The sequence below is a fragment of the Diceros bicornis genome, chromosome 1 (assembly GCF_020826845.1).
Source record: "Diceros bicornis minor isolate mBicDic1 chromosome 1, mDicBic1.mat.cur, whole genome shotgun sequence".
NCBI lineage: Eukaryota > Metazoa > Chordata > Mammalia > Perissodactyla > Rhinocerotidae > Diceros > Diceros bicornis.
In genome coordinates this window covers 82,761,834-82,785,418 of record NC_080740.1, presented here as the reverse complement: position 1 = coordinate 82,785,418, position 23,585 = coordinate 82,761,834, and the positions used below count along the sequence as shown (strand labels likewise).

Here is a 23,585-nt window from a genome sequence, read left to right as displayed (position 1 = left end):
TGCAACAGGGAGATAGGATGAGATCACCAAGGGAGTGGATGCAAATAGAAAAGGGGAGAGGAGAGAGGCCTGTGTCCTGGGGCCCTCTACCATATGGAGGACAGGGAAAAGAGGAAGAATCAGCAAAGACGACAGATAAAGAAGCCAGTGATGTGGGAAGAAGGCCAGGAGAGTGAGGCGTCCGGGAAGCCAAGTCAGGGCAAAAGACATCAAGGAAGACAGAGTGAGCAGCTGAGCCAAATGCAGTTGACAGGCCAAGAGAGATGAGGATGGAGAACTGGCCACTGGATTTAGCAGCAAGGAGGTTAGTGATGACCTTGATGAGCCCATTTCTGGTGGAATGATGAGGGCAAAGCCCACGTGGATTGGGTTAGAGAGAGAACGCAAGCTTCTCTTTCATGTTTTGCTGTCAAGAAAAGGAAAGAAACAATGGAGTAGCTGGAGGTAGAAAATGGGGTGAAAAATTTTTTTTAAGAATTGGTATTGGTATATTGACAGGCCAGATCCAGTGGAGGAGGGAAAACTGAAGATAGACGAGAGGGCAGGAGAATAACTGTTGGCATAATGTCCTTGAGAGTGGATGGCTTTAGACAGGAGTAGGCAAGGCCCATCCTCAGAAGCAGGAGAAATGGCAGAACCTACGAGAACAGCTGGATGTGGTATGGGAGCTGTGGGAGCTCTCTTCTGGTTCCCTCTAGTCTCTCATGGAGCGTAAAGCAAGGGCCTCAGCAGAGGGAGAGGAAGGGCGGGGGAAGAGCTGCTGGAGGTTTGAGGAGAGAGGAGAAGGGAAGAGCCATTGTGATGATCGGGAGAGCAAATGGTCCAGGGAGATGCAGTATAAATGCTGGGCAGCATCAGGGCTCCTGGAGGTTAGTGACCACCATTTTAAAAGGAGACCATAGAGGGTGGCTGTGTTTCTCTCCAGGTGCACGGGTGGAGAGGAGGCAGAGAGTTCTCCTTGACAGGGCTGGGGTTTTGCCAAGTGGGGACAGCAAAGTGAGAAGAGGGTAGAGGAGCTGTTGTAATGGTTAACTATGGGACATGACAGGGAGCTGGGAAGTGGACTGCCTTAACAGAACCTACACTGAGGGGCACTGAGCTCAGCAACCCCCTTAGTTGGGGACTGGGCAACCAGGACCCAGCTGGCAAGCCTGTGACCCCTGTTACGCCACACTAAAGCATCTGGTAGAACTGCTGCCTGTGATATTGCAGAAGGCAGGCCACGGGGACAGGAGAGACACTCACAGTAACCCCCTGAGAGGCACGATAGTACAATGGATACGTGTAAGGAAGCTGGAATCTGTGTTTAAATGCAGGCTTCTGCAGCTACTCGCTGGATGACCTGGGCAGGTTACTTAGCCTTTCTAGGCCTTGATCTTCTATCTGTCAAATGGATGCAATCCTAACACCTCTTCTGTTGTGAGGATTAAATGAGATAGTGCAGGCAAAGCTCTTAGCCCAGTACTAGGCACACAGACACTGGTCAGGACAGGTACTATTGTTGTTGCCTGGCTGATTAAATGGCTCAAAACAGACCAGGGATTCCACAGATCCAGCAGTGCAGGGAGACTCTGAGTGGGAGCAGACAGCCCCTTCTCCTCACGTCTCTCTTTCTCGCCTCCTCCAGCCACCAAAACACAACAGCCTGACATCCCACATCCACACAGGATATGAGAAAGTAGGTTTGCCATTGGCCACGGGTGGAGAGAAGCCACGGTGGGATGAGCATGAGCGCTTTGGCTGCTGCCATGGCAACCAGCAATGGCCAGACTTCAATTAGGAAGGAGGACTAAAAAGCACCCAATTAGGAGAAGAAAAGAGGATTGAGTCTCTTGTTCAGGAATGCCCAGGGCCAAGGAAACGCTTCACCGGAGGAGCCCAGGTTTGGAAAAGCTTTCTGCTCTGTCGTTCAGCGTCCACCCTGCCAAACCCACAGTCACCATTCCCACCTGCGAGCTCTAGGAGCACTGTGCTGACACAGAGAAAACACAGAGGTCTGACATGCGTGGGCTTCAGGGTGGACCTGCCTGCATTCCAACACTGCTCCTGCCAACTGACTGACTGTGTAACCTTGGGAAGTTCTTTTACATTTTTGTGCCTTGGTTTCCTCACTAGGACAACAGTACCTATTTCCTAAGACTGTAGTGAGGATCAGTAGGGATAATACACGTAAGGAGCTTAGCTCAGCACTCACCACATAAATTGCATCCAATCGACACTAGCTGTCGCATTACTGTCAGCAATAACAACATAAATGGCAATAATGCTGTTCTGTGCCCCAGCTGAGGAGGAAAGGGATGTGGACCGGTATCCAGGGCAGACACTTTGTTGCTTTACATCCTTGCTATGGGGACCAGCAGCATCAGCATCACTTGGGAACTTGTCAGAAATGCAGAATCTTGGGCTCCACCCCAGGCCTGCTGAATCACAACCTGCATTTTAACCAGAGCCCTGGGTAAACTGTGTGCATGCTAAGGCTCGAGAAGGGCTGCTTTAGTGCCTCATTTAATCCTCAGAGAACCAGCTGCAAGACAGGCAGCGTTAGTTGGATTTTACAGATAAGGAAACTGAGCCTGAGAATTGAAGACTCTTAGTCCCAGTAAGTCTGAGAATGCTATTCACCTGTGGAAGAGTCCCTGCCTAGAACCCAAGCTAAGCTTGATTGACACTACAACCTGTGTTTTCTCCAAGCCTCCTCCCTCAAGTGCAGGGTGGACCAATCCCCAGCAGGACAGTCTGGACAGACAGACAGAACAGCCCTCACCAGGCACTCCTCCAGATGGCTCCTGTCGGTGCTACAGACATCGACTCTTAAGGTCTTCTGGTGAAGGGCTGGATAGGACATGGACACCCAGAACACCTCGTTGAACACCAGGGTGTCCGAGGCGTCCAGGGGCCGGGTCCGGAACAGGCAGGTGGTGCTTTCAGAGCAGGGAAGGATAGCCACGCGGATGTTCCTAGAGGAAGACAGAAATGCAGGAGAGCCTGGGTCAGCCCAGATCCGGGGCTGTTGTGTTGGGCTAACCAGCTGCTGCACGTCCCCAAGAAAATGACAGTGGATGAGAGTTTGTAATTTCTCAAGTCGTCATGTGAGTATTTGCAAGGGATGCAGAAAGGGTAACACATTGCTCTTCCTTTTCCCAAATCCCCCAAATCCTCAGAACCTCAAAGCATGTGCAGCCTGAGGCCAGTGACGTGCAAACTTCTGTGCACAGAACAATCTACGAGGCTGCTTGGTAACACCAAGGATTCCTCATACAACTGCTGGCAGGAAGGCAAAATGCCACAGCCCCTGTGAGGGGAATGTGCCGATCCTAAGGAAATCAGAGATGCATTTACCTTTGACCCAGATAGCTTGCCTCTAGGCACTGTCCCCCAGATACCCCTGCACAAGCACCAACGGGATACGGAGGAGGTTACTCATCCTGGCACTGTTCCTAAGAGCAAAAGACTGAAAACGACCCCAGTGCCCAACGTTATGGTCCTTCTGTTTTGCCTGCTTTCCTTCCTTCCTCCTTCCCACAGTCGCACCCCCAGATGCTGGGCGGGTGCAAACCACAGAAGTATAAGCTCCTGTTGCCGCCCTCAAGGCCTAGATCTAGTTAAAGGAGAAGGAGAAACACGTAGGCAGATGAGTGCAATGAAACATAAGCCCCATGTGTAGTGGAAGGAGCCGGCAGGCAGTGCAGGTGTTGCTGTGTTATCAGCTGTAAGGCATCACCTATCGCACCCTTCCAGCAGGAGCACAGTGATGGGCACTGACTCTCGGGAATGGCAGACCCTTCTCTTTCTGCGTGGAATACTTGAGCTTAGAGCAGACAAAAAAAGGCTATGATTTTCTTCTTCATGTGGCTTCAAGTTCAAGAGCAGAGATCTGCCCACCACCCCATTCTTAGTGCTGGCACACAGTGGGTGCTCAGGATGTATCTGTGAAGGAATTGAAGCTGTCTAGGGTGCTTCTCTTTACGGTTAGCATGTTTCCTATCATGTCTGTATCCACACTCACGGTACTGACACTTTGCATCATGGTCACATGCATTAAATACCCAGTGGGTTTACAGGGCCCGTTGTGGGAGCAGGACAGAGCAGGAGAGTGTCCCTGGGGATGGCCGCAGAGCATGAGGTAAGAAGATAATATACACTCCGTCAGCCACATACTCACACTTTCTGGTCTTGTTGCAGCAACAGAGCAGAAAGGTTACTCAGCTGGATGATTAATATTGCAAATTGCTTATTCTTCTCATCATACCTGAAATGAAAGGGGCATATGGAGCACCTATTAGCACACTTCTCTCTCTCTCTCAATAATCCCAGACGTGGCTTCTTGGGGACTATATGAGCCGGAGAGCACAGGCCCAGTGCTTTGCTGCCCTGCAGGGATGTAGGTCCAGAGCTGTCAGGCTGAGTTTTTAAAGAGAAGCCATAAGTCTGTGTGAAATTTCCTGATATTTAAATGTTGGCAATTAATTCCTATTAAAAAAATATTGAGGCCACTTCTCGTGAAGAGAAAACAACAAGAACAACAAATCTGGGCTGTAGCCTCTGGGGGCTGACTGGTCCAGATGGGTGAACTTGATGGGATAGTAAGACAAAAGCCACAGCAACAATGACCCAAGAGACTGAGAGGCAGAGGCCTCGGTCCTGGGCTGGCTCTGCCACCAGCCAGCTCCGTGAGTTGGGGCAAGTTACAAGGTCTTCAAAATCTCATTTTCTCTTGTGAAGAATGGGGAGCTAGGAGACACGGAAAGAGTTGCTCCCCGCTTTAGTTAGGAGCCCACAGTTGTCAGCAGGTCCCACTGATTACGCCTTCCTCCCTGGGCAGCCGTGAAGGTAAATGCTGGCAAGATGCTGCTGACAAGGAAGAGACCCTGCAAGGACCACGCCCCTCTGTCCTCGCCCTCCTGTCACTTACTTCAGGGCAATCTGAACCCGGGTTGCACCCACTGCTTCTGATTCGTCACTGTCAAAAGCAGCGGCTTCTGAAGTACCCAGTCTGAAAGGGAATATGGAAAAGGAGGAGGGTCAGGCTTCCCTGCGGCGACCTGGGGCCAAAGTCATTTTCCAGAAACAGGGTTCTCTCTGGGAGGGTGTGGATGGATCCTCAATGAGGAAAGTTTGGGTCTGCTCAGCCTCCTTGTGGACCCTTCCTTCCCACAACTGCCCTGAGTCCCTCTCTGGAACGGGCTACTCTTTCTCCAGTGCTTGCTCCCCCAGCCAGACGCCCCTTAATGGCAGTCATGGAATCTGAAGCCTCCAGCCCCAGGAGGAGCCGCACGGTCTGCATCTTCAGCATGGCCCCAAAAAGAGCAGCAGGGGGAAGGTGGGGTCACCCGGGCATGCCCTCCTGCGGGCCCCTCCCACACACCTGAGGGGGCCTGGTCTCCGAATATTCAGAGTTTCCAGAGACAGCCAAGACTCAGAGACCCACCTCTGCACAGAAGCCTCATACACACCGCTATCCCCGGCCACGGATTCATCTGACACGGCAGCTGAGACACAGGCCACTTTCAGGCCGCACCCCTGGGCCGTATTCACAGCTGGAGGAAGAGGGTGAAAAAGGATGGCAAGGCATGGTTCAGAAACCAGGACACTGGCTTGGCAACACACACTTTTGATCCACTCTCTGTCCTAAGACAGTCCCACCAAATTCAGACCATCCCTGAACTTGACAGCAAGGTCCTGCCTTGCTTTGGGGTGAAGGAAAGGATAGCATATGATTCTGTGTTTAACATCCCAGACTCTGGAGCCAAACCACCTGGGTTCACATCTCAGCTCCACCACTTACTGCTTCATGACACTGGGACACGGATTCAACCTCTCTAAGCCTCGGCTCATCATCTGTAAAATGGGGATAGTAATACCTACCTTGCAAGCCTGTCAGGAGGACCCAATCAGACATTACAGAGAAGTCCTCAGCAAGCAGATTGGTGTGGAGAAAGTGCTCTAGAAAATTCAGTACCACTATCCCGACTGCGACTAGCATTCCTATTACTATGGTGATGCCTTCTAGAGGGATCCTTACACACCTGGGGGAAAATGACAGCCCTGGGTCCCTCGGGAGGGGCAAGGGGAGGAAAAACAGAAGGATTTAAGCACAGCTCTCCTACTCCATCTATCCCATTCCGCTCCTCACTCAGCTCCTCATCTTCCCTGCCCTCGATGGAGACCCTCAGGAGTCTCTGACCCGGGGCTGAGACCGGGCATTTGGCACATGCTGCACATTCCTTCCTTCCCCAAGTAGTGAGCGCTGATGGTGTGCCAGGTTCAGAGCTGCCACGATGAATAAGACAGTTCCTGACCTCTGCGCAGTGGGGAAGGCCACATTCAAGTCCTTCACCTCACAGCCAGCCCTTCTGAGCATCTGCTGCATGCTGGGCATGGGGGCGGACTGGAGAAGAGGCTGGGGGTGGGGCAGGCTGGAGACAGGATGGTGACAGTGTGCCTGGGAGAAGCCAAGTGGCCATCTGCGTGCGGCTTTCCCAGCCCGTGTCCCACGTCTGCTGCAGCCCGAGGAGACCTCCCGCCTTCAGACCCACGCATCTCCACCCTCCACTAAGCCACTTAAGGAGATTAATTTGTCTGCTGACTGAACAGCGGCACTAATCGCATAACCTGCTTAGCGTCTAGGCTCAGCCTGGCAGCACTCACTGTGGAGAAGGCTTCTGGAGATGGGACGAAGGAAACACCATCCTGAGACATGTGCGTTCTCAGGCCCACAAGCCCCAAAGACGCTGTGGGGGAGGGGAGTCACTCCCCAGCACTCAGCTGCGGTCCCAGCATCCCTGACTCGGCTTACCACTGCCCTTAGACAGGGAGCATCAGGAACTCTTCTGAAGCCTCGTTAGAGGTGCCACCTGAACCCTCTCCTCTCTAGGGAGCAATTTTCTGAAGTTTGCCACCTGCTATAGTAGGAAGCCTGTTTTTATTTTTGAGAGCACTCAGCAAGACTCCCTTCCTGATGAGGGAGCCCCAGGGATCTCTCGGCTCCTCTTCTAAGGAAACGGCTGGCACTCACCCAGCAGAGTCTTTAATTAACCAGGAAATCTCGTCTCCCCCCTTGCTCCCACTGGCACTTGCACACGAACAGATAATTCTGGGCACAGTGATGCCCTTCCTGCCTACTCCTGGAGCCTTAAGGCTGAGATGGGTCCAGCTTCTTCTAGCTGGCCTCACAGGGGGACAGGAGCAGGAGCCTGTTGCAGACAGAGCCAGAACATTTCTTAGTGTGGGTTCTGAGCAGGCAGTCCTGGCACCAGTCCTGACTCTACTGCTTCACAGCTGTGACACTGACCTTGGCCAAGTCATTTAACCTCGCTGTGCCTCTGCTGGTTCTTCTGTAAGATGAAGATAAAAATAGCACCCACCTCACAGAGTTGTTATGAGGCTTAAATGAGTAAATACACATAATAGTGTCTGTATCTTGTACACCCGTACTCAATATATCATAGCCAGGAAAGCCTGGGGAGCCCCAGGTGAGGTAACTGGGCACCAAGCTCAGTCCTGACCTTCACACCAGGTGGGCGTGGGGGGCCAGTAAGCACCAGGAGTGTCTCAGGAATAAACACAGAGCTGCCTCACATCCTAAGAGGAGTGTGACGATCAAGAGGTCGGGTTCTGGGGTCAGAAAAACCCAGATTCCGATCCCTGCTTCCCCATCTGCTGGCTGGGGGACCTAGGGCAAGTGACATCACTTCTCTGAACCTCTGTTTCCTCATCTGTGAAATGGGCATAATAGAAGCATCCTATTTCGCTGTATAAAGCACACTGCCCACTGCATAATATTATATTTATGTGGTTATATGTTACATACACCCCAATAAATATTAACTATTATAATTTGCAATGTGGTTGCTGCTAAAGATAAAGAATTTCTCCCAATAAATCTTAGCTGTCATCATCAGCATCATCTTCTGTTTTGAAGATTCCAACTTGAATCTCAATCCATACCAGAATGTTCTTTCTGACCCCATGTGAAATGGGAGTCAGATCATATTCCCTGGCCTCAAACGGTCAGCCAGGTCCCCACTGCAATTAGGATAAACCCAAACTCCTTCTCGCAGCCCAGCAGGCTCACATGCTCCGGACTCTGCTTGACCCTCTGGCCTTGGTGGGGAGTCCCTACCTCTGGCCCCTCTTGTAGCCCCTTGTTCCGGCCTCAGAGATTTTGTTCCCGCTTTTCCCAAGGCTGGCTCCTTCTTACCATTCAAGCCTCCATTCAAATGCCACCTTCCTTCACGACCCAGTCTGAACCGGCAGCCCCACCCCAACCAGAAAGGCTCCATCACACTCCCCATTTTATTTTTTCCTAGTGCTTTGACTGCTCTGGTTGTACAGTTATTGTCTGCGCCCTCATTTGTAGGTACACTTCATGAGAACAGGGACCTTGTCTGTCCTTAACACTGTATCTTTGTGACTAACCCTGTGCCTAGCACATCCCTATCTATCTGTTGAATGAATGAATGAACGAATCCATGGACATCCATTAGCACAGGACCATTAGTTTCAGTAGGTACTTAATAAATATCTGTTGAATGAATAAATCCACCATGGGAATACCCTCAGCCCAGGACCTAGAACATAGTAAATACATAAGAATTATCTACTGAATGAATACATCGATATACCATGTAAAGCTATGGTACACAGGAAGCAGTCAGTAGACACTGACCATAGTTATCACTGGGGTCCACGCTCAGGCCTGAGCACAGCTCATCCTCCTCCCTCCTTGTGGTCCCTACCCCGAGATGGGATGCTCCCTACCTCGGCCCAACTGCTTGCCCTCGGTTCCAGGTTCCTCCAGCCGGCACCTCTCCCGAGTGCTGTTGCCAAGGCTCAGTCCACAAACAGAGGCACTCAGCTCTGGGTCTTCAAACTCTAGGGGGCTCAGGAAGGCGTCTCCGGCCAGGAGGGGGTCAGCGATGAGAGGGGAGCACGGTGGGGAGGGGGAGGAGAGGGAGGAGCGGGGGGACAGGGAGGTCATGGACTTCGGGGTGCCGGACAGGGAGCGCAGGGCCTGCAGGCGGCCACCTCCCTCCGCCTTCTGGGTCTTGGCCACCTCGTCCTCGTGGATGGTGGTGATGCAGCCCGAGGGCCGGAAGCCCGTGGCCCCCTCCAGGAGCAGGAACTCCACCTTGCTCTGCAGCTCTGAGTCCAGCTGCTCGAAGGGGTCATAGTAGAGGTCAGTGAAGCTGGCCGAGGTGGAGGAGTCCAGGCTGGAGGCGGCCAGGGAGCCCCGGCTGGACGTGAGGGATCCAGGGCTGCTGCCCGAGGACAGGGATTGCATGCTGCTCGAGAGGCTGGAGGCAGGGCGAGACGGGAGGGTGAGGCCAGAGTGGGTGGGACACCTGAACTTCCTGCCTGGCTCTGAAAAGCACCTCAGGCACTTAGAATACATTATCTCATGGGACCCTCCTGACAGTCTCCAGGGAAGACCCCGCACCCCCATTTCACCCGAGAAGGCCACACAATCAGAAAGTGGCAGAGATGGGGTTCAAATCCAAGTCAGCTGCCTTAAAAGTTCACATTTTCCTCTACATCTCTGTTTCCCAAACCTCCATTGGCTGCGTTCCATTTTCATGACTTTTTTCCCTATTTGAATCCAGCCCAAAATAATACTTCTTAATATTTTTCTTCAAATAAGCTCACTTTTTATACTTGAACACATTTATCTCAAAAGGAAACTTTATATCCTGTGTAATTTGAAAAGCAGTATCACTTACTACAAATAGAAGGCAATCATTAAAAATATCTGATGAAAACAAAATGTTATTAAATTCCAGTGATGCACTGTTGCCCCCCAAGGCTCAGCCCTGAGCCCTACTCTCTCTGTGTTGTGAAAGTGGGTTGGCAGGTGTAAGACACATGAATAAGACACACCAGCATCTTCTCCCTGGTGTTGTCAGAAGGACTGAGAGGACTGTGGTCTGGAGAGGGGAAGGACCCTGCCCCCCCGGCCACGCCAGGCCCAGCCCAAGTCCACTTGACTAACCACCTGCCTGCTGTGCTTTTGAATGTGCACACTCAAGCCACGGAGGACACATGCAGGGCAGAGCCCGGGCCGGACCACCTCGGGGTGCCTGCATCTGGCCATCCCCAGGAGAGCACGTGCTGCCCCCCACTCACCTTTTCAGCTGTGAGTGCAGAGCTGCCACCTGCCGGGTAGCTTCCTCCAGTTCTCTCACGAGCTGGTTCCTCTTACTGTTTAACTTTAACCTGAAGGAAGAGAAGGCATGAGGGTGGGGCCCCGAGGGATCCAGCCTCCATCTCCCTGAAAGAGGAATCACAGACAGGTACATACTCGTGGAGATGTACACACACATACACATACACACACACACACACAAGAACTTTCTGGAAGCATTTTACTATGATGTTTGGGGAGATATGGCCTCCACATATAATCCTATAATTGCTACATTCATCACCTACGATATACCAGGTGTTGTGCTAGGAAACTTATGACATTGCCTTAATTCACGTGCACAACAACCCTACCCAGTAAGAATGGTTTTTATCACCTTACATATGAGGAAATTGAGGCTCTTAGAGTTAAATAATTTACTTAAAGCTAGAGAATTAGTGGCAGAATTAGGATTCTATCCCTCCTTCCTTCTCCCTTCTCCCTTTCCTGCCTATCTTCCTCCCTCCCATCCATCCATCCATCCACCTACCCACCCACTAATATTTACTGAGTACCTACCTTATACTAGATAGACCCTGTTGTTGGCACTGGGGATAATGCTGTGAGCAAAACAGAACTTGTTTCTGCTCTTATGGAGGTTACATTCTACTGGAAGGATGGGGGAAGACAGATATTAAGAAAATACTCAAATATTTAATATCTAATTAACACACATGACAAGGTCTCTGAAGAAAAAGGACAGAAGAGCAGAAAAGAATGTAAGAAGAGAGACCCAGTTTAGACTGGCAGGTGAACCTCTTTGGGCAAGTGACCTTGTGGCTGAGACTGCTAGTGCTCACCCGGATCTGTGCCCTCCTCAGCTCCCTGGGCCCCCTTCCCAGCCTCCCTTGCAGTTGGGTGGGGCACATGACCAGGTTCCAGCCAAAAGGATGTGAGAGAAGTGATGCTCATCTGAAGTGGTTAAGAGAAGTGGGAATGTCTTCTCCATCATCCCCTGGAGGACTCTTATGGCCTAAAAGGGGAGGTGCCACAAGATGGGAAGAGCTGGAGGTCCCTGAATGACCAACCACACAGAAGGATGCCTGTCAGCCAGGAATACCCAACTGGCAGCCACGTGCGCAAGAAATAAACTTCTGTTGTGTTAAGCCACAGAGATTTAGGGAGTTCATTCTTGTAGCAGTTAGCTTCCCCTGACTAGTAGAGAAATTTAAGTTGAGACGAAGGATCACCAGGAGTTGTCCAAGAAAAGTGCAGGGGAAAGAAGACTCCAAGCAGGGAATTTCAACAGAGACCTCTGTCGTTTTAAGGTCACGTGGCTGCCGTGAGGAAAAAGGGCAGCAGGCTGTGGACTGAAGGCTGGGAGAAGAGTTAGGGTGGCTATGATGGTATAATTGAGATGGCATCACTGGGGTGACGCTGGAGGAGACAGAGGAGAGTACATAGGCTGGATGAGGGGCGAGGCCGAGGGAGTAAATGAGGAAGTCTCAGAGGTTACTGCCTCGAGCAGCTGAATGGATCTGGAGATGGTTTCTGTTGAGAAGGGAAGGTGGTAGGCAGAGCAGGTAGGAAAAGTAGAGTTCCCTTACGGATGTGTGGATATGAACGCTGAGCAGGTGGCTGTGGTAAGAGTGGGGGATCTCCATCACATGGATCACTGTGAAAGAGATTACCATCTGTTATGGGCTGAACTGTGTCTCAGCAAAATTCACGTTGAAGTCCTAACCCTCAGTAGCTCAGAATGCAACTGTATTTGAAGATAGGGCCTTTAAAGAAGTAATTAAGGTAAAATGAGGTCATATGGGTGGGCCCTAATCCAATGTGACTGGTGTCCTTACAAGAAGAGATTAGGACACAGACACGCACAGAGGGAAGACGATGTGAAGACACGGAGAAGATGGCCATTGACAAGCCAAGGAGAGAGGCCTCAGAAGAAACAACCCTGCCAATACCTTGATCTTGGACTTCTGGCCTCCAGGACTGTGAGGAAATACATTTCTGTGCAGTCAGTTAGTTTGTGGTACTTTGGTTTGGCAGCCATAACAAACAAATGCACCATCTTAGGGTAAAACATAGAAGGAAAAAAAGGGAGGGCCCGGGACCAAGCTCAGAGTATACACAGCATTCCAAGGCTGAATGGACTGGCAACAGTCAGCAAAGGAGCTGGAGAGACTGGCACCAGAGAACCTGGAGAAGATCTAGGTGGGAGCAAAGATCTGCACCCAGGCATGTCTGACACTGAAGCCCAGATCAGTAACTACCTCCCTAGAGGCAAAACTCTCGCGTTTAGAAGAAACTGCGGGATATAGGCCCATGTCTCAGCCCAGCCTCTCCTGAAATCCCCCGTGGGGGGCTGCTTTGGGGGGCTCCAGGGAGTGTGCTGGCCCCTGGAGTGGCTCCCTCTAACCCCTGCAGTGGGCCCACTCCAAGGTCCCAGACCAGAGAGGGAAGGGGCCCCATCAAGAAGCCTGTGCCCTCCCAAACTGATGACGTGGGCTGCTCTCATGTATCCACTAAGATGAGTGGTTCTCGGCACATGGCCCACAGACCTCGTACATCAGAAAGGGAGGGGTGCTTCTTACATGCACATTCCTGGGTCCTGCTTAGGAATCTGCATCTTCATTCACTATCGCTGGTGACTTTTAGGCGCATCAAAGTTTATGAGCTGCTGCACTGACTGGGGATTGCCAGGCAGGGGCTGTGCCTCGCTCTCCCAGCGCCTAGCATGGTGCCCACCACGTGGACATGCTCAGTAAGTGACTGCTGAATGGAGGTTTCTGCCCCAGTGGAAGGAGGCCAAGTTCATTTGCTCTGCCGAAAGACGTTAAATCTCCCGTGGACAGACGTGTCCCACTGCCAGCCTCTTATCCCCTTATGCCACCCTGCTGGAGGGGGACTGACTGACCCATTGCTCCCAGAACATAGCCAACCCAGCTTGGTGCCTGGGAGAAGGGGCTCCTTTCCCTGGAAAAACCTAACTATGCCCTCCCTCCCCCAACATGCCCAGGACTCCAACACAGGCCCTGCAACAAAGACCAGAGCTTGCCCTAGACAACTGAAAAGCGGTGAGAGATGGGCAGGGCCTCTTCCTGGGCAACTGGACTTGAGAAATTACAGAAAAGACAACCAGAGCAGCAGGCAGAGCAGCCTTGGCATGATTCTTGGCCAGCTCAATCCCTGGCACTGTTCTTCCAGAGTCCGGCCTGGGGCTGGCGGGGCAAACAGCAGGCCGGCAGATGGAGCCAGTAAGGGACAGAATCCTTAACTCTCAACAGAAAGGACAGGACTGACTGTGGAATCTCTGGACCTTCCATAAGAGCAAAGCCCTGAGAGGGTGTGAGGTCTGGGGTCAAGCAGCAGCTGGGGCTCACCATTTCTTTTTAATTTTTTTTTTGTGTGTGTGTGAGGAAGATCAGCCCTGAGCTAACATCCATGCTAATCCTCCTCTTTTTGCTGAGGAAGACCGGCTCTGAGCTAACATCTATTGCCAATCCTCCTCCTTTTTTCCCCCCAAAGCCCCAGTAGATAGTTGTATGTCATAGTTGCACGTCCTTCTAGTTGCTGTATGTGGGACGCGGCCTCAGCATGGCCGGAGAAGTGGTGCGTCGGTGTGAGCCCGGGATCTGAACCTGGGCCGCCAGTAGCGGAGCGCGCACACTTAACCGCTAAGCCACGGGGCCGGTGGGGCTCACCATTTCTACCTTTATTTTCCTCTTCTCTGGGAGAAAATCACAGATGTGTGTTCTGGGAGTAAGTGCAGGTCCCCACAGGAGCCCCAACAGGATGCTGAGGGGACTAGGAGTAGGGTGGCCTTGACTTCCTGAGCACGGGGGTGTAGCCACTGCAGCAAAGCGCAGGTGCCGAGGCCTCCTCCCAGAGGCACTGGGCTTAGCAGGCCATATGGCGTTAGCATGTGATGCCTGGCACATGTCGCGGGTCCAGGAACACATCAAGTGTGGAAGCAGGCAGAGGATCCAGAAGACGGGGCTGGAGTCCCCACAGGCTGGAGCTCAGCATCTGGGGTGTTGATAAAATGCAAGGGCCTGGGCTGCAGCTCAGGCCTGGGGAATTGGTCCCTGGGGTCGGCCCAGGAAGTCCACGTTCTTAACAAGCAGCCTGCATGACTGCACAGCAGCTCTCGGAAGTGATGGGGAGGGCCCACGGGAAGAGACAGGGAAGCAGGGGGTAAAACGAGGGGTGTCGGGATGTCTGTCATGCTGACTGATTCGTGACTGGGATTTGGCAGGCCTTGTGGTCTGCCTTTCCTGGATGCATCTATTCCTGTCCTTCTCAAAGGCACCTTGAATGGAGAGGCTATTGTGTGAAGGTGAGGGGCATAATACTCCCATTTTGAGAGAGAGAGGAGAATAGAAACAGAGAGAGAGAGAACAGCAAAGTCCGAGGGATGAACACAGACAAGCATGGGGCCGGAAGCAAACAGCTGTAGACACCAAGACTGCTGGGTCGGCTTTCTCTTCTCTCTCCTGCAGGAGGCGCACAGCCAACAGCACTGTCACTGTCCTTCTCGAGGCTCTCTCCTCCCCCTGCCCAGAGGCCCCCTGGCTTCCCTCAGCATGTCCCCCAGAGGACCCTTTCCCCTGGGACCTTAAGTCACCTGCTCAGCAGCTGCTGAGGAGTGGAGATTCTGGTTTCCCTGGACTGGTCCTGTGTACTCAGTGTTCCAGGTCAACAATCAGACCTTTGAAAGATGCGGCTGAAGGCAATAATAAAAGATCTTCTAAGTGGGCAGCAGCCTAAAGCAAGCATGGGCTTCCAATGGGAGCCAGCAGGCCTGGGTTCCAATCCCAGCTCTGCTACTCGGTGAGGTTGGGTGAGCCTCAGTTTCCTCATCTATAAAATGGAGATTAACCTCAGGGTTGCTGAGAGGTTTAAATGAGATGATATAGGCTACAGTGTCTGCTACATAATGGTACCACCTTGTGCATGTAGTATAGGGGTCTGTAAGAGAACATCCAATTCTAGTTTCAAGAAACCAAAACGACTATAGCAGGGAAGAGCCTCAATTCACAATCTGGTCCAACCGCCTGCCTTCAGACTACATAGATATCCTATGTAATTATCCTGTTTTTTCCCCGATTAGGCAACTGAAGTCCATATTGATCAATGCCTTGCTCAAGGTCAGTGGTGGGAAGGGTATCTCTTTTGGCCTAACAAGGAGTAAGGCTGCCATGACTCTGTTCTCTTCAGCTGCTGGCTATAAGCATAATAACCAGCTAAGGGTTTCCCAGTGGCAGCAGTAAGGTCTGGGAACAAGTCAGAGACCCAGAGGACTGGCAGATAGACCAAGAGATGCATGCAGAGGCCCAGTAAGGGTCTGTCTAGGCTGGCTGCCCATCTATTCTTTCAACCAACACTCAAGGCATGAGGGCATATAGACACAGGCCTTGTCCCGAAAATGTGCACAGCCCCAGGGAAAGCAGAACAGAGAGTCTTGGTGCTAAAGGAGATTTCTAGCAGGTGCTTCCAAAGGCTACAAAACACCAATTATTGAAGCTCTGTCCTTCTCCTCCTCCTCCCACCTGCCTGGTGGCAGGTCAGTGCTAATCAGCCATCCCTCCCAGGGGAGGATGGAGAGGAGGAAAGCAATGCGTCCCTGGTAGTGGTTCTGATAAAGGGCTTGGTGGGGAGAGATTCCCCACCATTGACCAGGCAATGGACTCTTTGATGTACTTATAAGAGGCCAGGCAGAGGCTGGTCACCTTGATCCATCTGGCACCCCACCATGTGCAAATGGGGCTTACTCAGTTTTTAGGATGGATTGTGAGCTGGGTGCCTTAGGGCTCAGAAGGCTCCCTGAAGGTTATCTTAGCACCCGTCCTGGGGGTGATGAGAGCACATCCAGGCACCTAAGACTCCCAGCCTGCTTCCACTTGGCACAGGCAAGTTTACCTGCTTTATAAACTGGGCTTCTGCCTTTGATTTCACTGCAAAGAGGAATTCCCTTGCTTATCCCTGCCCTTAAACACCCAAACACCCCCACCTACACACACCCATTTGAAAATCACTATCTTCAATTCTAAGCTCCTTAACGGCAGGGACCTTGCTCAATAAAGTCTGCTGCCAAAAAAAGTGAAAATAACTAGACTAGAGTTTAAGGGCATCAGGGCACGGTTCATGACTCACTAATTTTTGAATCCTCCAAATTGCCTTGCACAGAATATGTGCAAGAAAATGTTTCTTGAATGAATAAACAACGGGCTGATGGACAGAAGGAATGAATGAATGAGAAGCTGGGGAATGCAGGACCCACTTTGAACACAGGGTTGTTCTGCACAGTGTGGGTGTGGAGGTTGGTGGGACACTGAAGGAAACAGTCTGTTGTAAGGTCTAAACCACAGAATGTAAACCAGTAGCTTTCAGGTTAAATCAACCCACAGATGAAGTGATTTAGCCTTCACAGTACTAAAAATAATGTTTTGGATTAGTTGCTAATATTTAAAAATTAAAAATGTAAACAATTCTTTTCTTGAAATACGGGGACCTCTGGCAGCCCAGGGCCCACACTCGCAGTTGCTGGACGCAGGAGACGGCACCTGCTTTAGATAAGTGGGGTCTGTGTATTCCAGTCCGCCACGGTCCACTGCCAGGTGGGCCTCTAGCATTTATACCACCTGCTTGGCCCACATGAGCATCTCAGTTTGCAACCCTCATCTAAACCAGTGTTTTTGAAGCTGCAAATTGCAACTCCTTAGCATGTGGTGAAATCAATTTCGTGAGTCATGACCAGCATGAAAAAAAATGCAATATAAGAGAGAAAATATCAGAGGACCATCAGACTTAGAAAGAGTATGCACTGTTTTATGAAACTTCTGTATAATGTGAGTCACTGTCACAAAGTTGGAAAATGACTGCTCTAAATTATAGTTACGTGGCTTACCTTGGTCAGAAGATAATGTCTGAAAACCTGCACCTGAGCAGACTTTTTGGTAACATGATTTCCCGTGTAAAGTAGTGGGGTAGTTGGATGGTGACTCACATTCCCCAATTTGCTACTTTGGAAAGTTGCCAGATCTCTAAACTGAAGGGTCTCAGGGTGGAGCCCAGGTGCCCCAGGTTGTCCCTCTCGCCCCTTCCCCTGCTGAGGGCTGGAGGGTAGACCGGCAGTGAGGAAAGGGCCCCCGCCCAGCCCCACCTCTCCGTCAGCGCCTTGCTCTGGGTGTCCCGGGCTGCCTGCAGGTCCTTCTCTAGCCGCTTCCGGGCCATCTCCAGCTGCTCCACCTCCCCCTGGGTCCACTTTCGGGGGCTGAGGAAGCGCATCTCCTTCAACAGCTCCTCCTTCTCATTGATGAGGATCAGCCGGTCCCTCTCTGAGTCTAGCACTCCAGGCCAGGCCTCACTGTCAAGCTTGGCCAGCTGGATCTTCAGGTTGGCAATCCTGCAGGCCAAGAAGGGGAGCATGATTGGGGTGTCCAATGGCACTGCAGAAGTAGAGTAACAGACTGCAGTTCCAAGGTCATGAGTTACAAGGAGCCATGACATCTTCAGAGCAATCTCTGACAGTTACTGTCTTCCTTTTGATCAGCATATCTTCCCAAGGAACATAAATTTATCTAACAAACACACGTGGTGCCTACCATGTGCCAACAATGAATGGGATCTGCAGGGACAGGGTAGAGGCATAAACAAGGCAACGTCCTTGCCCTGAGGGACACTAAGCCTGGTGGCTTAGAAGAGAGAGGTAGATTCATCACCAGGCAATAGCCTCTTACCACTAGCTGTGTGACCTTGGGCAAGTTGCTCCATCTCTCTGAATGGAATAATAAAAGCTCACTCCCCATAGGGTTGTGGTTGAAGGTTTTACGACAATCCATAAACTCTCAAAGCGCAGTATTGGGCTTAGAGTAAACACGCAACAAATGTTTCTGCTGCTACAGTTATTACCTGGTTTGATCACTTATTATATATATAACATTGGGCAAACTCCTTGAGCCTTGTGGATAAGAAAACAATCATTCGTCCTTCAGAATTGTGCAAGTGAGCAATAATGTATTCAGAGTGTGTGGCACACAACAGATGCCTCAACCAGTGGCAGTCATGGGCCCGTTAAAATGACAGCAAATACTACAATTGCTAACCATGTGTTCCCGGTCCAGAGAGTGGTGTTGGCACTGTGTGAACAATTGTGGATTTGGAGTCAGAGATCTTGAGCTAGATTCTCGGCTCTGGCCTTCTTGACAGAAGGCACCATTTCTTAAGAAATTATTTTGGTATCATGAGCTTATAGCACAGTGCCTGGTACACTGCAGGCACTTACTAATGTTAAAAGAAGGAGCTGGGAGCCCTGTCCCTTAACTTCTTTGACTCAGTATCCTCATCTGTAAGGTCAGGACAATAATGACATCTACAAGCTGGGTTATGAGGATCAAATGAAAACATATCATTAAGAGCTCTTCAAACATTGCCAAGTGCTGTATAGATATTAGGTATGATTATCTTTGGACCAAAACAAGATTCACAGTACAACTAAGATTACTGCTATAAATATCTAAAAGCAGTCATGATGTGATCCTTTAGGATTTAGCCTCTGCAAAGTCTTTCAGCTATCATGTCCCAGCCTTACCCCATCCCTAAAGGATGGATAAGACCTGGTAGAGAACCCTGTTGCACAGGTGTCCAGAGAGGATATGGCTCACCTAAGATTGCAAGTCATAAACATGGCCAGTACTTGTTGAGAGCCCAGGCTTCTGGACTCTCAGCTCAATCTTATCTGCAGATAATGTGGCCAAACTCTTATTTTATCAAAACACCATTGGAGACAAGATCTCCATGCTGTGTAGTAAAAACTGAATAGGGAGAAACACATCTAGGTTTGCTCATCCCCCAGCCAAGTATCTCAGTAGGGATTCTTAGAGTTAATTAAATTCTGCATATTCTGCATATTCACATATGCAGCAATCCATCAAGACTAGCCTTGGGATACTTTGTAGCTGCTGTTCTCCAGCTGCTTTGAGGATATGTGGTATGGCCAGGTCTTGCAGGGGCTCCACTACACGTGGGACACTGAAAGGGTGACTTGTGCTTTCTTGGATGTGCTTTCCCTATGCCAGTGCTTCTTTTTCTTTTTTTTTTTTTTTTGTGAGGAAGATCAGCCCTGAGCTAACATCTGTGCTAAGCCTCCTCTTTTTGCCGAGGAAGACCAGCTCTGAGCTAACATCTATTGCCAATCCTCCTCCTTTTTTTTCCCCCCAAAGCCCCAGTAGATAGTTGTCTGTCATAGTTGCACGTCCTTCTAGTTGCTGTACATGGGACGCGGCCTCAGCATGGCCGGAGAAGCAGTGCGTCGGTGCACGCCCGGGATCCGAACCCAGGCCGCCAGTAGCGGAGCGCGCGCACTTAACCGCTAAGCCACGGGGCCGGCCCTGCCAGTGCTTCTTAAACTTTGAGCCATACATCCTTTGGAGAATCTGATGAAAACTACTCTCTCCCAGACATGCACATGTGACAAAACTTGGCATCCAGTGATCAGACCTTGCATTATGGCCACCTGCCCTCCTTCCTTCAAGTCCTGCAGCTTCTGCTTCCCCATTCGGCAGGCTGCCCTGTCCTTCACACTTAAACTACCTTTGGGTGAAGGGGGAGGCCTGAAGCTGGATACAAATGAGCCAGGAAGCGCTGTGATGAGAGGTTTAATGGCTCAACCCCAGATGGAAGATTTCCATCCTTTAGTCTCTCCAGAACTGATCACCTAAGATAGGCATTACTACAGGCTGGAATAGAACCAGGGTTCAGAGCGGTCCCCTTCAGAGGGGACAAGAAGCGGCTGTCTAAATGCAGAAGTCCTGCTGCTTTGCTGGACCTCTAGGGGGAGCTGAAATAGTACACAGGATGTATTTTCTTTTCTACCTGACCAGTATCTAATTTCTCCTTCTTTTGTTAACAATATTCCAAGTTTTCTTTGGAAAGTCACTCCCCCCATACTTTCAAGTCACTTGGTTCCCACAAAGCTGACCTCAATTGCCTTCCCAGAGTTGGGCACATGACCCATGCCTGGACCTTCTGAGAATTGTAATTCCTTCCACCCTGCAACAATGATTGGTTCATGCAGAAAAGCCAGTGAGTCTCAAATCCAAAACTTGTTAAAACTGTTGGGAAAGGTAGGTCCTCTTTCTGCTGGGGCTGCTAACCTGGTAGTATGTAAGCCTAGAATAGCTGGGGGGTCATCTTTCCACTTTGACAGGAAAATCTGTCCACACAAAGGCAAGCAGGGTGGAGAACAGGAAGGAGATTGAGTCTATGTAACATCATTTGAATCCCTGGATCCAGCTGTACCTGAAGTTAGCATACCCCAGGACTTTGGAGTTCAATAAGCCAACAAATTCCCTTTTTTTCTTCTTCTAGTTTCTACAGGATTTCTGTCATTGCTGTAGAGGGTTCTGCTGCTCACAGAGAGTTGGCAGAGGGGCAGAGCTGGGCACTGCTACACTCTACCTGGCCTGGCTTAGAACGCCCATGGGCCAGGCCATGTAGCCTAAGGAGGAATGGATGTAATATGCCTGGCTTCATTCACCATCATACTCTGTGGGTTCTTTCCCAGTAAGGCTGGGTCAGCGTATAGAAAGATCATGGACTTAGAGCCAGATCACCTAGGGTTCAAATTCTAACTCTACCACCTCGAAAAGCCATGAAACATCTTAGATCTTACCTTTCTCTTCTCTTACATGGAGATAATGTGATATATGCTATGCTATAAGGTTGCAGTTAAAATGAAATGGGATGATGCACATACAAATGTTTTAGTATGATGCCTGGCCCATAACAGATGCTCTAACAATGTCAGCTTTGATTGTTATTTTAATTTTATTTGTGGCAGTGGTACCCAACTGCTTAGGATTCGGTGAAGCCACAGAACATCTAAAGCCACTAGGGTCTACGTGGTTTAAAAGCACAGCTTGCTCCCAGTTGGGTAGGAGACACTGAAGTGGGTAATATCCACAGTTTTTTTAGCCTGTTGCTAAAACCCCAGTTGTGCTCCTTCAAACCAAACTACTTCAAGGATCATTGGAAAACCTTGATTATAGAAACTGAGACCAGCACGTGGAAAAATAACTAGGCTTTGAGGTTAAATAGATCTGGGTTCAAAGCACAATTCTACTTTTTTTTGTGTGTGTGTGAGGAAGATCAGCCCTGAGCTAACATCTGTTGCCAATCCTCTTCTTTTTGCTGAGGAAGATGGGCCCTGGGCTAACATCTGTGCCCATCTTCCTCTACTTTATATGGGACGCTGCCACAGCATGGCTTGACAGGCAGTGTGTCAGTCTGCGCCCAGGATCCGAACCTGCGAACCCTGGGCCACCAAAGCGGAGTGCACGAACTTAACCGCTATGCCACCGGGCAAGCCTGCATAGTTCTACTCTATCTTGCTAAGTGTCCCTGGGCCAGTCATTTCCTCCCTGCATTTCAGAGAGGATTAAAATATGAAATTTATAATACTCATCTTCATAATCCTTGTGAGGATTAAACAAGATGAGGTACATAAAAGCCAGGCACAGAGCAGACACTCTACAATAGTAATTATTATTGTTAGAACCATCCCACCCCCTGCCCCTAGCCTCATAATTACCTTCTCTTAGCCTCTTCATATCGAAGGCGCAATCTGACCTTCTCTGCCAACTGATTGTTGCTGTTGGTGCCACACTGGAGGAAAGAGCAAAGTTGGGAATTATATGGCTGTTGTGGCCGGTGCTGGGTTGGGTTTTAAGAGCTCATGAGAGACTTGACAGCTTGCGTGGGAAATAGCTAATAATAGCCCCCAATTATTGAGCTGGCTGTGCGGATTGCGGCTCAACTAGTTAGGCAAACCACTTTCTTTCCTTCAGGGCATGGGAAGAGCCCTGAACTTGGACATCTATCACTTCTAGAAGAGAAGCCGAGGGCCCAGAACATCATCTTGCAGTCCAAAATGGTTGAGAGCCCATTCAAGCCACAGACGCCTGGAGGCGAGTTGGTCAGGAGGAAAGGGGGACAGCCATATACAAGAAAGCCATTATGTGGGTGCTAGGGAGTGGGTCAACCAAAAATTCAGGGAGGCTGCAATCAGGAGTGAAACACTGAGTGTGCAAGGAGAAGGTCCTAGAACTCGGAAGGAGGCACACAGTTCTATCCCAAATACTTCAGCCCACAGGTGGCTTGTAGCAGGACACATGGGTGGTGTGGGGAAGGAGAGGGCAGCTCCATTTGCCACGGCAGTCTGTCAAGAGTGGCAAGAAGCTACAAGGTTCACCCAATCAGAGGTGGGTGTAGCTTCTCTTCACAAGTGGGGACACAGCTACAGAGATCAAACAGGAATAGCATTTAGCCACAGCGGCTGGCAGGCATGTTTGTTCAGTGTCACCAGCTCTAGGAAAACAAAAGCTCTCCACAAGTTATGAGCGCTGTGGTCAGTCCTGCTCTGAAGCTTTCATGAGCTACACCTGGACAGCACTTGTACTGCCCGTTACAGTGACAGGCTGAGCTCTTGAAGTGGGAGTCACGCAGCTGTCTGAAAGCTGCATGCGTTGTTTGGGGATGAACAGGGGGAAAATATCCTTTGCTTTCCAGCTGGTGAAAGAAAAACACAATGGGCTGCAAAATAGCATGAAGGAAACTAGAGAAAGACACTTGGTCCTTCAAAAATGCTCTCTATGTGCATCTAGAGATGCCAGCCTGTGGCCAGGCAACATTCAGGACACGGACCGCTGCTGGCTTTTCCTCCACACCATCATCTCCTGTCATCCTCAGCCAGGAGGTCTGCAAGAGAATGGAGCTCCAGAAGGCGGAGTGAGCAGCCAGCCCCACAGAGAGCCACCAGGCAGCTCCTCAGGTGAGTACCGAGAAGGCGGCCGCCCATCACAGCAGCCTCCCGGAGGCTGTCCCTTGGGAGGCCCCCAGCAGCACGCACTGCCTACTCACACTTCCCGAGATGTCCGTCTGGGAGCTCACGTCCAGGTACTGTTTCGGCAGCGGGAAACCCGAACTCTCCAGAGAGCTGCTGCTGGACCACAGGTCAGAGTAGGACCCTCTGTCGGTGCAGAAGCCGTCCTTCAGCATGGCGAGGCTCTGAAGGGGGGAGGGCAGGGTTAGCGACACACCTTCCTGGGAGGGAGCTCTGGATCTGTCACACTCCACGTGCCTGTCTCTCCACCTTCTGTAATTTAGAAGGAAGCCATGCTCACCCCAGACATCCCACTTCTCTTGTAAAGAGCTAGCAGCGAGTGGGTACTTACTAGGTGCCAGGCACTGTCCTGGGCCCTCTATGTGGGAAAGACCAGTGTGAACGCTGGCTCTGGAGCCACACTGCCTGAGCTGGAGCCTCTGCTCTGCTACTTCCTAGCTGTGTGATCTGAGCTAGTTGATTAACCTCTCTGTGCCTCATTTCCTCTCCTGCAAAATGGGAATAATCGCAGGCCCTATCTCACAGGGCTATCATATTGATTAAATGAGATGACCA

The 23,585-nt window shown here is 50.6% G+C and overlaps 1 protein-coding gene across 2 annotated transcripts in view; it reads right to left on the bottom strand.

The window, feature by feature from the left end:
• WWC1 (WW and C2 domain containing 1) overlaps positions 1-23,585 on the bottom strand; it is a 151,601-nt gene that overhangs the window by 27,032 nt on the left and 100,984 nt on the right. For both annotated transcript variants that reach the window (XM_058545580.1, XM_058545589.1), the window contains 9 exons: positions 23,048-23,194; positions 21,720-21,793; positions 17,292-17,534; positions 10,123-10,212; positions 8,761-9,296; positions 5,429-5,537; positions 4,913-4,993; positions 4,163-4,249; positions 2,765-2,957 (listed from right to left, as the gene is read on the bottom strand). In XM_058545580.1, the coding sequence (XP_058401563.1) occupies positions 2,765-2,957; positions 4,163-4,249; positions 4,913-4,993; positions 5,429-5,537; positions 8,761-9,296; positions 10,123-10,212; positions 17,292-17,534; positions 21,720-21,793; positions 23,048-23,194 (1,560 nt within the window). The remainder of the gene's footprint in view (positions 1-2,764; positions 2,958-4,162; positions 4,250-4,912; positions 4,994-5,428; positions 5,538-8,760; positions 9,297-10,122; positions 10,213-17,291; positions 17,535-21,719; positions 21,794-23,047; positions 23,195-23,585) is intronic.